The sequence below is a fragment of the Truncatella angustata genome, assembly GCF_020726525.1.
Source record: "Truncatella angustata strain MPI-SDFR-AT-0073 chromosome Unknown BKA67scaffold_5, whole genome shotgun sequence".
In the NCBI taxonomy this organism is placed as follows: Eukaryota; Fungi; Ascomycota; class Sordariomycetes; order Amphisphaeriales; family Sporocadaceae; genus Truncatella; species Truncatella angustata.
Genome location: NW_025763385.1, coordinates 2,091,519 through 2,106,233, shown reverse-complemented (window position 1 = coordinate 2,106,233; position 14,715 = coordinate 2,091,519). Strand labels below are relative to the sequence as shown.

Genomic DNA, 14,715 nt, shown 5'->3' with positions numbered 1-14,715 from the left:
CTGGAGACCCCCCCCTGGAGATCCTCCACCCCTGGACCCTTGCTGGGATCTATCGACTTTTCCCGAACTTGACGCGCCATATTCCGATAAACAGTCGAGAGCTTCCATCCAGATTCAGATAACAACATCACATGGTTCTTTTTCATCGCCCAGTAATATCGACCGACACACAATCCTCTCGGTCTGTTTTACGGTCGGCTGGTAACCTATCGCCACTTTTTTCCTCTTCCCCTTGCTTTCTTTGCTCAGCTGCTATAGCATAGCATAGTGACCAGAAATCGGATTGTATTCTCCAGGTCCTGCATAGAACCCCTAAACAACCCCGAAATCATCCTCATCGCTGCCCCCATCCGCCATCCGCCCAACTTTATGCAAATATGTCGGGAACAATGAGAGGAACGCCCAGTCGCGGGCAGGCACGCGGAGCCATCCCTTTCGCAAACGCTCCCAGTCCAGCCGCAGCGTCGAATATCCCCAGACCCGTCCTCGAAACGCATCCCAGCCACGCCGGCGGCCACCACGGCCCTGCCCCTAGCGAGGTTGCCTCCGGAGTCAGCGCCAGCAGGAACAAGCAGAGCAAGAAGGATGAGGTATGAAACGTTGTTTTTCTTTTCTTTTCCTGTTTGTTTGTACTCTGCACCAGCCGTACAAGATACCATGCCCCAGAACCGTGGTCAGCAAGAAAACCATAAAACGAGGTGGAAGCTCACTAGTACCGCCAGGCCATCCGTCGCAAACTCGAAAATGACCTCAACAAGAAGAAGAACCTCACCAGCCGAGCTCGCCATTCGCGAAAGGCACCGCCCGGCACCGTCCTGGCCCTGAAGCCCAGCCCCGCCCTCCAGATCAAGCCCGGCACCACCGTCGCCGAAGCCGCGCAGCTGATGGCTGCCAAGAGGGAGGACTGTGTCCTGGTCACAGACGACGACGACCGTATCGCCGGTATCTTCACCGCCAAGGACCTGGCTTTCCGCGTCGTCGGTGATGGCCTGAAGCCCAACCACGTCACCATCGCCGAGATCATGACCAAGAACCCCCTTTGCGCTCGTACCGACACCAGCGCTACCGATGCTCTGGAGCTCATGGTCAGGAAGGGCTTCCGACACCTGCCCGTCATGGACGAGAACCAGGACATCTCGGGTATCCTCGATATCACAAAGTGTTTCTACGACGCCATGGAGAAGCTCGAGCGAGCATATGCCTCCTCCACCAAGCTGTACGCTGCCCTCGAGGGTGTGCAATCCGAGCTCGGTTCGAGCCAGCCCCAACAAATCATCCAGTATGTCGAGGCTCTGCGATCCAAGATGTCTGGCCCGACACTCGAGTCCGTCCTGAACGGCCTGCCTCCCACCACCGTTAGCGTCCGGACGTCTGTCAAGGAAGCTGCCCAGCTCATGAAGGAGAATCACACCACGGCCGTTCTGGTCCAGGACCAGGGTGCCATTACCGGCATCTTCACGAGCAAGGACGTCGTCCTGCGTGTCATCGCCCCCGGCTTGGACCCTGCCAACTGCAGCGTCGTCCGTGTCATGACCCCCCACCCCGACTTTGCTCCCATGGACATGACCATCCAGGCTGCTCTTCGCAAGATGCACGGTACGTCAGAACCGGCCCGGCCCGACGATGATCTTGCTAACTTCTAATAGATGGCCACTACCTTAACCTGCCTGTCATGAACGACCAGGGCGAGATTGTCGGCATGGTTGACGTGCTGAAGTTGACCTATGCAACCCTCGAGCAGATCAACACCATATCCACTGGCGATAACGAAGGACCTGCTTGGAACAAGTTTTGGCTCTCCTTCGACAACGAGACCGAGTCCATGGTCTCTGGCGAAGGCTCTCACCACCACACGGCCCTCTCTCGTTCAGTCATGTCCCCCGACCACACCCGCGACCGCCTTAACGACTCGGTCGCCCCAGGTGACTCGGCTTCCCACATTGGCATGGATTCTCCCGACTCTGTCACCGGCCCCCCTGAACAGTCCCCGTCCGACACCCCCTTCGCATTCAAGTTCAAGGCCCCTAGTGGGCGTGTCCACCGTCTCCAGGTCGTTGCAGCTCAGGGCATCGCTGCATTGGTCGAGAGTGTCCTTGCGAAACTCGGCTCCGAGGTCGACGCAATTGGCGGTGCGCCCGTCGTCCAAGATGGCAAAATTGGTGCCAGCGGTTTCGCGCTCTCCTACATGGACGATGAAGGCGATACGGTCTCTATCACCACAGATCAGGATCTCCTAGAGGCTATTCTCCTCGCTCGTTCGAGTCATCACGACAAGGTTGACCTGTTCGTCCATGATCCTTCGCAACCCCCCATTACAGTCACCGCACCCCAACCTGTGCCAGAGCTTCCAACGCCTCCTGCTAGCTCTGCGGTGGCCAGTGACGTTCGCCGTCGTCGGGCTCCCGTCATCGACGAGGAGGAAGACGAGAGCGAGGAAGAGGACTATGCTCCCACCGTCCGCAGGCGCAAGACCGCGAGGAGTGGCGGCAACTCCCCTGCAGAGAAAGAGCTTATTGCCGGCCTGCCAAATGAGCTTATCTTACCGGGTGCTATCGTCACACTGGCTGTGGTCATTATTGGTGTGTTCACCATTTCCAAAATCACCAGCAGGTAGAGAGGAAACCAGAGGAGAGAATTGCATCGAATTTTGGAGTCAGGCATGAAAGGTATTGTTTTACTTTCAGTGTGGAAAATAATACAGTTCTATAGAGCTGTGCATACAGTTATTGATATCCTTGGGGAACTTCGACGGTGGATTGTAGATATACGTGCAAGAGCAGCATGACATAGAACTAATAATTCCCACCATATTTTCAGCGCGTACATGCCAGCCAAGTAGGCATTAAAGTCTTCACCTCATCCTTGTTTCTACACACTACCGACGTGCACTAGAACCAGTGCGGATAGTCAAGCACACGAAGAGAATAGCGGGTCTGAGTCCAACCAGCAGTTTGGACCGCAGTGTCGGACCAGAATAAATTTTATGAAGATATTTAATAAAGCGTTAAATAGTTAAAAATCCACGACGATTTTCTCTTATAATTAGACTTAATTCTATGAAATAGAGAAAGAAACCTTCATTGCTATATGTATAAAAGACATTGATATTATTAATAATTAAACTCTAACATGAAACACTCTTTCCGAAGGCTGGTTGTAACTAGTCTAGTGCCTCAATGTTTACCCTCTCATCGTCAATGCTAGGTGTACCGAACGCTTCGCTAATCGCTTTATAAGTGTCTTCGAATATCACCATAGTAATAGCCGGGACTTAGAACACAAAGCAACTCGGGTCCTGCTCATAAACGAGGTATACAGCTTCGAGGGCGATCTACGTCTTGTCGACGCCTCCAAGGACTTTGAGGACTGTTCTTTGGCAGTCATTCAACTTTGTGTTGGGCAGGATACTAGCAATCAACTCTACAGGCATGGTCTTCCCGCCGGTAAAGTCCTCATTCTGCCCAAGAGATTTTTTAAAGTGACCTTGAGTTAAATATGATGTCGCGAGTAAAGGTTTCGACATTAAACTCATCGACCAGTTTCGAGGTGGAGCGTGTAAGTTGCCTGTGTGCTCTTCGATCGGTTCGGATAGTCGATTCATCGCATTTATCTTTCACTCTCCACAAACAAGTGGAATATCTACGTCAAATATATGCCAAGCAGAAATTAAGCAGCGTTTTGCTCTTGCTTGGCAAGCACAAGAAATTGATCAAGCGAAACGCTTGTAACATGGCTATAGCGTGGATCACGCTCTCCAAAGGTCGTCATGTCACCCAAAAACATGCTCCTTCCGTACATAGAGAAAGAACTTGGCCCATGTGGGTGGGTTTACGTTCTGGCACTAATCGATGCTAATCTTGAGACGAAGCTTTTTACACACCTTAGGGACGGAGGAATTAATAAGCATCCAAAGCGGGGTCATCCGAATCCTCGATAATCGACACATTCCCCATCCTTCAATTAACAACAGCGAGATACTAATTTGACTGTTAGACCTAGAAATCAACTTGAGATTCCACTATAATGAAACCACGGATGAACATCAACGTTCCCTTTAGTCTAAACCTTGTGTCTGCTTAATAATTGAAGAGATTCAGTTTGCGTTTTCTTGTTTTAGTTGGCTTTCATCGCTCAAATAGTTTCGTAATAGTGGAATATAACAACATCTTCATGGACCGTATAAAACATGGCAAATACACACTCTCATCACATTAATGCCAACTTGATCATCTGCATCACATTGGCTCGATTGTTGCCGTCTTCAACTCCATTGCCGGACCAGTAATCTTAAATTATTCTTTTGTCAGCGCATCAAGGAAAGTCCGCCATGGCTCCTACAATTCTTGTCGTCGGTGCTACGGGGAACACTGGCAAGAGTGTTGTCCGTAATCTTCCCAAGCTGCTCGATTCAAGCAAGCTGAACTACCGGATCCTTGGTCTCACCCGTTCTCTTGATAACCCAGCGTCTCAAAAACTCGCCAAGCTGCCCCGTGTCGAGATGCAGGAGAAGGACTGGACCACCATCGACGCTGCATGGCTTCGAAGTCAGGAAGTCACACGTGTCTACATTGCACCACACAACTTGCCGCATCAGTTCGTGGAAGAATCGGCTTTTCATGTTGCTCTGCTGCAGGCAGGCGTTGAGTATGTGGTCAAGGTATCTACCAACGTGGAATATGTTGGCCCGACCAATCCCGTGTTCTATGGCCGCGCGCACTGGGCGATTGAAAACCTGCTGAGCCAGCCGGAGTTCGCAGGTCTGAAATGGACGTCACTGCAGCCCAACTTCTTTACCGCTAGCTATTTAGCTTCGGCCGCGGACTGGATCAAAGCTTATCAAAGCACTGGCACCCAGAAGCCATTGGCCATGGTTCCTGCTGCAGATGTGGCCGTGGCGATGATCGATCCCGAGGATGTCGGCAACGTTGGAGCACATCTCTTGGCTCTTGTGGACCCTACCCCTCATAACCACGCCAAGTATGTCCTCAGTGGCCCTGAAGACGTTACTGGAAACCAAATTATCGAGCTCGTTGAGCGGTACGCTGGTGTGAAAGTCCACACGGCAGAATTCAAGGTGACGAGCTGGCTGGATGACTTGGTCAAGGCAGGGGTGTATCCCGCAAAGGTCCTGCCGTCGATACTCGCTGGGTGCGAACCACTGTGGCAGGGCAAATGCACACTTGCAGGGACACCCACTAGCAAGGAAGTTTTGGAATTGGCACCCCCAAAGCGCACTATCGAGGACGCTTTGAAATCCATGTTAGCAGAGTAGCTACCATTTATGGGCAGGACGTAGTTAGAACATAATCATGCAGCTGGCCGTGATGAGTTCACGCCACGGTGATCGAAAGATAGAAGATGGAAGCTTTTGCCAACTATGGCCTTGAGTTTTCTTCCCTGTCAGAACCTAGATAGCTGCTCGTCCCCGCTACGAGGCAATTACGGGGCAGCTTTTAGCTGATCATCAAGATAACCACCATATTGCTACAATCATTCTGATTATATCATAATCCTCACCATTCCCGACCTGGTACTGAAATGAGATGCCATTGTTGTCCCGGCCCCAGGATTAAGAACTAGGTTTTTGATTGCGTTGTGGCCTCGCATGCGGATAAGTGGAATGCTGGATATTTTTTATATCGCGTCGCAAGGCTGGGATCCCCTCCTGCAAGCCTCACATGTGTTTCGGTTTGCTTACCAATGTCTTTTCTCGCCCACTTTTAGAACGTAGTGTATATAAAAAATGGTGGGCACGTTACAATATCGTAGCCACCGGCTCAGCGTAAAGGTAAGTCTTCTGGTGAGGTATTCTGCGATGTAGGTTATGCCTATTGCTTTCGATTTTCCCCCTCTCTAAGATGACGGCTGAGTGTCTTAGATTCGTGATGTTTGAGGCTGACTAGAAGCTGCCTTTCTGTTTTATTCAATGTTCTAACCATTACTGGGACCACATGATAACTTCGTGAAATACATCACCATGGAGATATCGTGGTCATCGTAAGAGTCTGTCCCCATCCATTAAGAAAGCCCTTTCGTTTGGGATTGATCCCGCACCTGGACATGAAAACTAATTGGAGATAGTCATAAGGCCATTGACGTGTACATATTTCGAGGGACCGAATACGATTTAAACCATTTCATCCGCTTTGCTGAATACAATCTAATATTGCTACAGGCTAGAATGGATCTCGCGACGCAGGCTGCGATAAAATCCCGCGTTCGAGAAGCGTGATTGTTAGTATGATACGGAAGGAATTGATACATAAATCCACACTACCTACTATAACATCCATTATAACTACATCGGTCACTCGCATTGTCTTCCCATCAAGGCCTTTTATGCCTTCGAATGAACCGGACTTGTCGCTTCGTATTGCTCTTAAAAGAAGCCAGTTCACATTCGCTCGAATCTTGATGGATAATGTATTAGAGGAGTACGAGGAGATGTTCTCCATCTACTTCTTCTTTTTTGACTAATAGATGTGCTTTCCCGCTGCTACTTTCGATCTTCACGCTTTGGATTTATGACGTTTCCCGCACGGGTTTTCATCATTGATTTTCTGCCAAAATCGTCTTGCTCGGATATTAATTTAGTGAGACCTCTGTTGTTGTTCGGAACTAGACTCCGGCCAACCATCTTCAATTCCCTTGATTCCATAATTAGGTATCTTGCTTACCCAGTTCTACAACTGGACTCCTTCCGTGGGGTCTAGTTGGCAGTCTTGGCAGCTTGGAGTCTACGTCTGTGCCACCTTAATCTGATGCCCGAATTTCAAGTTATTAATTATCGGAAGTGTCGCGTAAATGAACCATTTTGCGTTGGAGTATAGTCATTGGATTTTGAAAAGACCGATGGATCCTTATGAGTGTACTTTAATGCTGCTATTATTTTTGGTCATATAAGATTTCATTTGGCAAAGGATAGCGGAAGCAGTTGCTTATATTTACAGGTTGAAATCGATCACTGCGCGAACTCTTGTGTCTACCACTTGCCTGTGACATACGAACCCACTGATCGGCGCTGGTCGGCATTAATCAGCAATTATGCACAAGGCTTAGTCGAGAAGTGGCTGCAATCATAGTAGTCATGCTAGCGGTCATCGCCAAAGGTACAGCTTATTCTCTACTTTCAGGTTATAATCCTGGATCTGTCAGCTTGTAATCTTAGATCTGCCAGCCTGTGCTGGGTGACGAGTCAACTTTGAACCAACTGAATCTCAAACTCTGATCGAGACAGATGAGCCTACTAGGGTATTATACAAGGGTCCTTACGTTAGCCAAGCCGAGAAGTACTAGTCGCTAGAGTCCCTGGAAAGAATGTTCGAACGCTACACCAGGCTACAGCCCGGATGTTGGTGTGCCATTGATTGATCGATTGTATTTAACTTGGGGACCGTCCCTTATTAGGGCAAACCACGTCTCCCAGAGCCATACAACTGTAGTGCAATAGCCTAATTGATGATAATGCCGTCATTTGCATCACTCCTCAAACTTATAGGTACAAGCTAGGGATAGCTATTAGAGAGAAATGTAGAGCTTTTATCACAATTCGGGACAATTTGTTGTTCTCTAGGGGAGCGAGGAAGGTTGAGAGACTTACGGTGCCAATGGCTTTTAGCTAGTCCAAGGAGTTCGACATACTAAGCACGATTCTATTTGTTATATGCAAATAGAAAGGATATTAGAGTTCGCAATTGTTTGTTTGTTAACGGTAAAGTTCAAGAAGTAGTCTTAAGTTGTGAGGGTTTAGATTCAGATAAATTGAATTGGAGGGCGGGACGCAAGGGTGGAAAATAGACGTGACAATAATTTCATATAACATCGGTTTATATAGAGATAATAATAAATAGGAATAGATAACCTTGGCAATTATAGCAGGTAACGGTGATAAACTAAGTGTTTTCAACCATGTCAATAGATCAGAGCTACCATTTACGTTGTTGTTAAAGAATGACGAGTGGTTATTAACGTCGTATAAATTAGGATAGTACGACGAAAGCTAGTTCGCCGCGTAGTCAAACCCCGCCGTAGGGCGGAATATTAAGTTCATTTATGAAGAACGCCTCCAGAACAGTCGATTTAAGACTGAAGTTTGATGGTGACGTTCTATTAACGATATAGCCCACCTTTCGGCTTGTTTTCGAGTTGTTTGGTTTTGATACGTCCATTAATTAATACTAGCCTAACACTATAACGTCACCTACCATATGTGCATACGACTGACAGGAGAATGAGTAAGTGCCTTTCACAGTAAAATTAAGAACTTATGAACAGATTTCGAGGGAGGAACGCGGGTGTGATACCCGCCAAACAGCAACTAAAGCTTTGAAAGTTAATAAGTCGTAGCCGTGTAGGTATCTCCCTCCAACGCAATGGCAAATTCCTGATGCGAATAAATCGCAAGATTAATGGGACAAAACCACAATACGCTAAATACGAGCAAACATCAGAATTATGTAAACGCTGAACGACTTAGAACTAAGTGATACGCGACCAAGACGCCAAGTGGATTGTGGATTTTAGAAGAAATTGTCGATAGATATATTTCTTATAAAGCGTTTCGCGTCCACTATACATGTAGTGTAAACCTCTAGCAAGATGGACAGCATTAGACACAACTATGCTTAAACGCAGCTTGTGCATCGGTGCATTCCTATAGCCCCTATTTGTTATTTTTCCTTCCAAGTTCCAAACTACGAAGTCTATTATCATCCGAAATCTCTTAGAGCCGGGCCCAGCGTGGGTAAGGCACGGAGTACTATGTAGCGTCGAGACAACATTCCAGATTGGCCCTGGCTGTGCATAGTCAGTTAAGGTCCAGAGCAAGATAGCACGCCGAATCCAAATATCAGTGTCCGCATGAGAACTATGACAAGACCAGACTTTTTGGTACATGGCGATATTCTTCAGTAATTCACCTGACCGTCCGGCAACCGAAATGTACTGGTCTAGGACTACTTGCTATATCTGCGTTGGGAAGCATATGATCAGATAGCATCTGCCATTGTGGTTGTACACTCCGTAGGATTCGCCGGCGATTGCTTCACATTGTTGTCCTAGCTCTCGGGGTTTGACCATTTTGCTATGACATATCCAGTGCTCTGAAGCCAAATCTGGCTGACAAATCTCCATCGTGCAACAGGCTGCTAGGTATGAGTGACCTGAAAAAGCAACTCATGGGCACTGGAGTGAGTGCGATATGTATTCTGATTATGTCGCATGCACCAGCGATTCCTCTGAATGCTCCTGGGGCAGGACCACCAGTGGAGTCAAGCACAGTTTGGAGGCGTTTTAAAAGTGGTCGGAGACAAGGAAGTTCTTCCCTCCAAACACTCGCCAGTGATTGAGAAGTTGCCTGGGCGGTTGTGCCGGCATAGTCGTGTATGATGGAATCATCCGCCGATACATTCAACGCCAACTTTCGTGTTATAGAACATGTCGAAAGTTTGACGAATGTCTCATAGCCTCCATTTATCAGGCTATTGAAATATCGATATGCCGGTCTCTCACTTGGCAATCGATTATCTGCCAGTGCTGAAGCCATCCCTCCCACAACTTGGGCAAGCTTGGGCATTAGCTTCTGCGTTGGGCTCTCCGTAGTCGGCGCGGCATGGTATGTTACCCGTTCTCTGCTGTCGCACGTTTACACCAACGATTTGGCTGGCGTGCACTAAAGCTTATAAGCTCAAAAACGACGCTTTTCAGGGGTATTTTCACCAGAGACTCCTTAATCCTCAGCGGTGGCATCAAGGCACCCCGGGTCAAGACCAAGAACCTGATGTCCATCATCTTTTCCGAAGTCGTGGCCTTCTACGGCTTGATTATGTCCATCATCTTGTTGGGCAAGATGAACGCTCTTCGCGGAGAGGCACTCTACTCTGCAGAATCATACTCCATGGGCTTCGACATTTTCTGGGCTGTTATCATTGTGGGCACCTGCAGTCTCATCTGTGGCGTGTCAGTCGGCATCATTGGCACGGAGTTTTGAAAATTCTAAACGCTAGGAAACTCGCATATGAATTCAAGAGCGGGCTACCAGGGTTCATTCAAAACACGCCCTCTTTCAAATCATTATACCGTTAGATTACATTAATTCGATAACTAGCTACCATTCTCGCATGTACGTCAATTTTAGACACGGGTGAAAACATGTCACTAAAGTCGCCGGTAGTTAGCAGAACGACTATTTCCCCCATTTAGCTAATCAGCTTGTACTCAGGTCCCGATCTAGAAATGGAACCCTAACATTTCAAAATTGTGAGGGTGTGATTAGTGTTATGATGATCATGTGGACCAATTTAAGATCTCGCATCTCGACTGTGCCGTGTAGGAAAGCAATTGCGACTTACGTGGTTCGCAATCTTGAAACGAGGACATGCATGTTCGTATCGCCTACGGGCATGACCTTGAAAACTGCGAACGCCACTCAAGGCATCTCCAACGTACGGCAACAGAATGATGTCTGTAGTCGCTCCATTTTACCGATGCTGTCTGTGTGGCAAGATTGGACTTTGATCCCGCTACTTAATGATAAAGTTTGAAAGTTTTTCTGCGGCATGATCAATAGCGTCCAGTAAGATGAGAATTGTGAAATGGGTGAGGTAATGAAAGGATCGAGAAATTTCTTGTAACTAGAATAATAGCATGCGTCCTCGAACTAGATCGAAAGAATGTTATAATAAAGGTCGCCACTGTGTCCACCACCCTGATGAAAGACCCAAAGTTTGTTCTTGTATACCACGGCGCTTGGCCCTTCTGACATACCAGTGTAGGGAACTTTGGAAGCGCAACTCCAGGTGGAACCGGAGAGCCAGTCATACCAAAGCTCGCCACTATCCCCATAACCTTGATGCAACACGATAAGCTTGTAGTAGAAGAATGCAACACAAGGCGTTGCTGACATGCCTTCAGACGGGACTTTTTGGTCTCCTTGCCAGCTGGAGCCGTCAAACACATTGTACCAAAGCTCACCACTATTCCCCCAACCTTGATGAAAGCAATAGATCATGTCATTGGCTCCTACCGTTATGGCCGGTGGGCCACCTGACATGCCGGTATTAGGAACCTGTTTGTCGCCCTTCCAGTTTGAACCATCAAACACATTGTACCAAAGCTCACCACTGTTCCCCCAACCCTGGTGAAAGCAATATAATTGATCATCGTGAACGACGGCGGATGGTGACGCCGACATGCCGGTATTGGGAACCTGCTTGTCTCCCGCCCAGTTGAAGCCGTCAAACACATTGTACCAAAGCTGGCCACTCTTATTATTGCCCTGATGGAAGCAATATATATTGTTCCTGTAGACAACGGCCACGGGACCTACCGTCAAGGTTGTATAGGGGACTTTTTGGTCACCCTGCCAGCTATTCCCGTCAAAGACGTCGTACCAAAGGTCGGAGCTGTCTCCCGAACCCTGGTGAAAGCAGTATATTTTCGAGTTGAAGACGACTGCAGATGGGCTACTCGACATGCCGACGTTAGGGACTTTTGTGTCGCCTACCCAAGACACCGTGAAATCTTTCTGCAAAGGTGCAGGTATATCCTGCGTAGTCTCATTTGCCGTCGCCCCTTTCTCTCCCAGGCCCGGAGTGTGGTCGGTCTCGGACAGTTCGGCCCTTCGTTGAAGTAAAGTCTCGTCCATGGTAAATAGCGGACAGGTTCAGGCAATTTGAGTTGTAAGTAATCAATTTTCGACTTTTTGGAAGAAGCAGATGTGAGATTTAGGGAAGAGCCTAGTAGAATGTGTGTGCTGTGGAAACTGCCCTCCCAAAGATAGCTCGCAGTCGAGCCCGTATATTATAGCCAACTAGTCGCCCGTGCTGGGATGAGGATGCGTACTGGACAAGCCATTGCCACCATTCAGAATATCCAGTCGGTGGCGAAGACGAGGTCGCTTCAAAATTATTATGACACCCACCAAACTGGAGGGTAGAATCCGAAGCCGGAAAAGACGGTTCAGTATACGTTCCAGCTGCCTCATTGGTCGTTTGGATTGATACTATTAGCTGAACGTCGGTGTTCGATATCGATAGTCCATCCGGACGATGCAAATGGCCGTTCAGGTATCCAGCAGGACTCCAACGACGCAAGCCACTGATCTCAATACCGATGCAACTACTCAAACCTGGTTACACGGGGGTTGGAAAGATTTCAATATATTGAGTATCTAGGCCGATACTGAGTTCGACTCGTCAGAATACAGAAGCGATCTACATACAAGTGCTTCAGCTTCCATTTGTTAGGCCAAACAAGTTTCCGATTGGTAGACAAACGAACCATCTGGGCGATACTACGCTGCCAACTCTTCTCCCCCGGTTTCCTCCTGCAAACGAAGCCAGCTAATTGGCTCGCTTGCATTAAATCCTGCGGCCACATAGCCAACCACGCACTAGAGATATTGGTCGGGAGAGAGTGCCATTTGGGGACCCCGTGAATCAATCTCAGATAGATTAATCCGAATTCATCGCAGCTGAACTGCAGCCACAGCGAGTTGAGGTTATAGCTCGAACATCCAGTCAAACTTTGTGGTTCACTTTGTTCTACTCCAAAGGAGAAGGAAAGAGCGCATTATAGTGTAAACAGCGCTCTCTATTGGCTGATACAATTTCTTTATCACCATCATTCCAGCTGTCGAGGGGTTTGAAGGGAGCTCAGCTTGGTATCCGAATGCCAAGATGCCAATCAAAAGCTCTCATGCGAGTCTACTTCGTCTTCGTGGCTCTACAACGTTCTCTGTTGGTGTCGACTGGTGTCTGCTATTTGCCCAACAAGATTCGGGTTGGGTTGGATGGTGCTTGGAGTATATATAACTCTGCCATCTTCTGATCAATTTTTGCTGGACGCACAGTCCTAACAGTCAAGTTGCTAGTAGCACCACCTATGGGATTCACAAAGTCATCATCCGTTCAAGTCTACGTTGATTTGACGATCTCATTGTTTCGGCACAAGTCAGACGGCACCACCCAGACCCTGATCCGCCCTTCATACTTGTACGTACCCTATGTTTACTGCATTCTTCTCCTAAACAGATTGCTAATCATAGCAGAAAAACCAGGGCCCGCTGTGTTCCATCCATCTACCGCACTTTCAGCTTACACGTCTCGGCAAGCTCTCCTTGACGACTTTGGGATCATAGCTCCTTCATCATCATGGGGGCTCCTACAATTGTCCGCGTATTGAACAATACCAACTATGAATTGACTTACCACAACACCCAAAGTGGCAAGAAGGAAAAGGTCCCTGTAAAATCGGACCGATACGAAAACGAGGACTGGGTGCCAGGTTCAGACTATGCCTCTGATCCACTCCCTGATTACACCACTAATAAGGCTGTCGAGGTCAGCCTCGGATCAATGTCACCAATGAAATTTTCGAATGAAGATGGCAATTTCAGCATCGTGTACCCAAATGAGTACGGGGAAGCAGTTCAGGTGCGGCCAAAGAATGCCAAGGCCGTGAACGGAAAGGAATACGTGATACGAATCAACGCGGTCAGAGAAACAGAGACTGTAAGCAAGGCGGAGGCGTACATTTATGAATACAACTCGGATCTGGGCAAGACTGGTTACATTGTAGCCTCGGTTCTTCAATCCGCAGCTGTTGTTGTCGCACTTGTTTTGATGGCTATCTTCCTCTGATGATAATCGATACACGGATTATTGGCTGCCGGATAGTGAACTTTTCTTTGGTGATGACATCAAATGTACTTTTGGTGAATCTGCGGAAGAGTTGTTTTATAGTGTTATTAAGGAGTGCTGAAGGCTTTCATGAAATCGCATCTATTGTCGTCTCGGAACTCTCTGATACGTTCTGTTCTACCACGTCTCAAATGTTATCTCTCCCCTCGTAAATATCCTAGGGAAACCCTCGAATAAGCGTTGTCAGCTCCGATGCTGATAGGTTCTATTGTATTAATGACGCCCATTTTGCGCTTCGATACCTCTACCTATTTGGCCCGCCCCGTCCGTATGGGTGATTGATACTCCTATTATGAACCGCGAATGTAGGGCATCTCAGAATAGCTTTTCTTAGTAAAACTTCGGTTGTCTGAAAAGGGACTCTTGAAAGAGTCTTCCTGACATTAGATCGGCTTGATGCATTGGAGGTAAAGTTTTCGCATACGGGTATGCAATGCACATTAGAGCCGTATACTACAGTCACTCGAGATTGAACCGAACGATGTTCTGTTGACTCTCAAAGCAGAACCAAGATCAGAGTCATGTCCACTTATGCCTCCCACGGCAGACTCCTTTAGGGTATAGTGTCTGGAACTTCGGGGATTGACTGCTGGTTTGGGGACTGGTGTCCAATCTTCCTTTTCTTCATGCTCTTGCAATTGGAGCATGTGTGACGCCGACTGATCCTGTGCTCTCCAACGTCATTGTAAAGGGAAAGTTCGCGGATCACAACGAGCCAAAAGGAGCTTCAGAAGATTATAATCGCCGAGTCTGGTGCGAATGACGGTCTTGGTCACCCATTAATTTTCATTGCATTATACCTTATCAAGTATATTGGTGATGGTTGTCATCAACAATCTGGAGGGGCATGCCTGGCTATCGGCCTCTGGCTTGGTGAGACCTGGGGTTCTATCATCATCCTGAGCGTGATATATGGTGCCGCCGTCGGCTGGCTTGCCAAGGAACTGCTACATTTCGCTGAAGAGCGGAAATGGGTTGATCTTGAGAGCTTTCTCGTGTTTGCGCTGTCACTTGC

At 48.0% G+C, this 14,715-nt stretch overlaps 5 protein-coding genes across 5 annotated transcripts; 4 read left to right on the top strand and 1 right to left on the bottom strand.

The window, feature by feature from the left end:
• Positions 1-377: 377 nt before the first annotated feature.
• On the top strand, positions 378-2,614 carry BKA67DRAFT_659783 (CBS domain-containing protein; the record flags this gene model as incomplete). Its single annotated transcript, XM_046107515.1, has 3 exons — positions 378-590; positions 723-1,596; positions 1,647-2,614. 3 exons carry the CDS (start codon positions 378-380, stop codon positions 2,612-2,614), a joined length of 2,055 nt encoding a protein of 684 aa, XP_045957418.1.
• A 1,713-nt stretch (positions 2,615-4,327) lies between these two features.
• BKA67DRAFT_519088 (uncharacterized protein) lies at positions 4,328-5,272 on the top strand (the record flags this gene model as incomplete). The annotated part of the gene is made up of 1 exon (XM_046098064.1): positions 4,328-5,272. The coding sequence occupies one exon, from the start codon at positions 4,328-4,330 to the stop codon at positions 5,270-5,272; it is 945 nt and encodes a 314-aa protein (XP_045957417.1).
• Positions 5,273-9,536: 4,264 nt separating this feature from the next.
• On the top strand, positions 9,537-9,988 carry BKA67DRAFT_518621 (uncharacterized protein; the record flags this gene model as incomplete). Its single annotated transcript, XM_046098024.1, has 2 exons — positions 9,537-9,613; positions 9,706-9,988. Coding segments are annotated over 2 exons (360 nt in total), but the record flags the coding sequence as incomplete, so codon positions are not given.
• Positions 9,989-10,657: 669 nt separating this feature from the next.
• On the bottom strand, positions 10,658-11,473 carry BKA67DRAFT_518463 (uncharacterized protein; the record flags this gene model as incomplete). Its single annotated transcript, XM_046098010.1, has 1 exon — positions 10,658-11,473. One exon carries the CDS (start codon positions 11,471-11,473, stop codon positions 10,658-10,660), a length of 816 nt encoding a protein of 271 aa, XP_045957415.1.
• A 1,678-nt stretch (positions 11,474-13,151) lies between these two features.
• On the top strand, positions 13,152-13,640 carry BKA67DRAFT_659779 (uncharacterized protein; the record flags this gene model as incomplete). Its single annotated transcript, XM_046107514.1, has 1 exon — positions 13,152-13,640. The coding sequence occupies one exon, from the start codon at positions 13,152-13,154 to the stop codon at positions 13,638-13,640; it is 489 nt and encodes a 162-aa protein (XP_045957414.1).
• Positions 13,641-14,715: the final 1,075 nt, after the last annotated feature.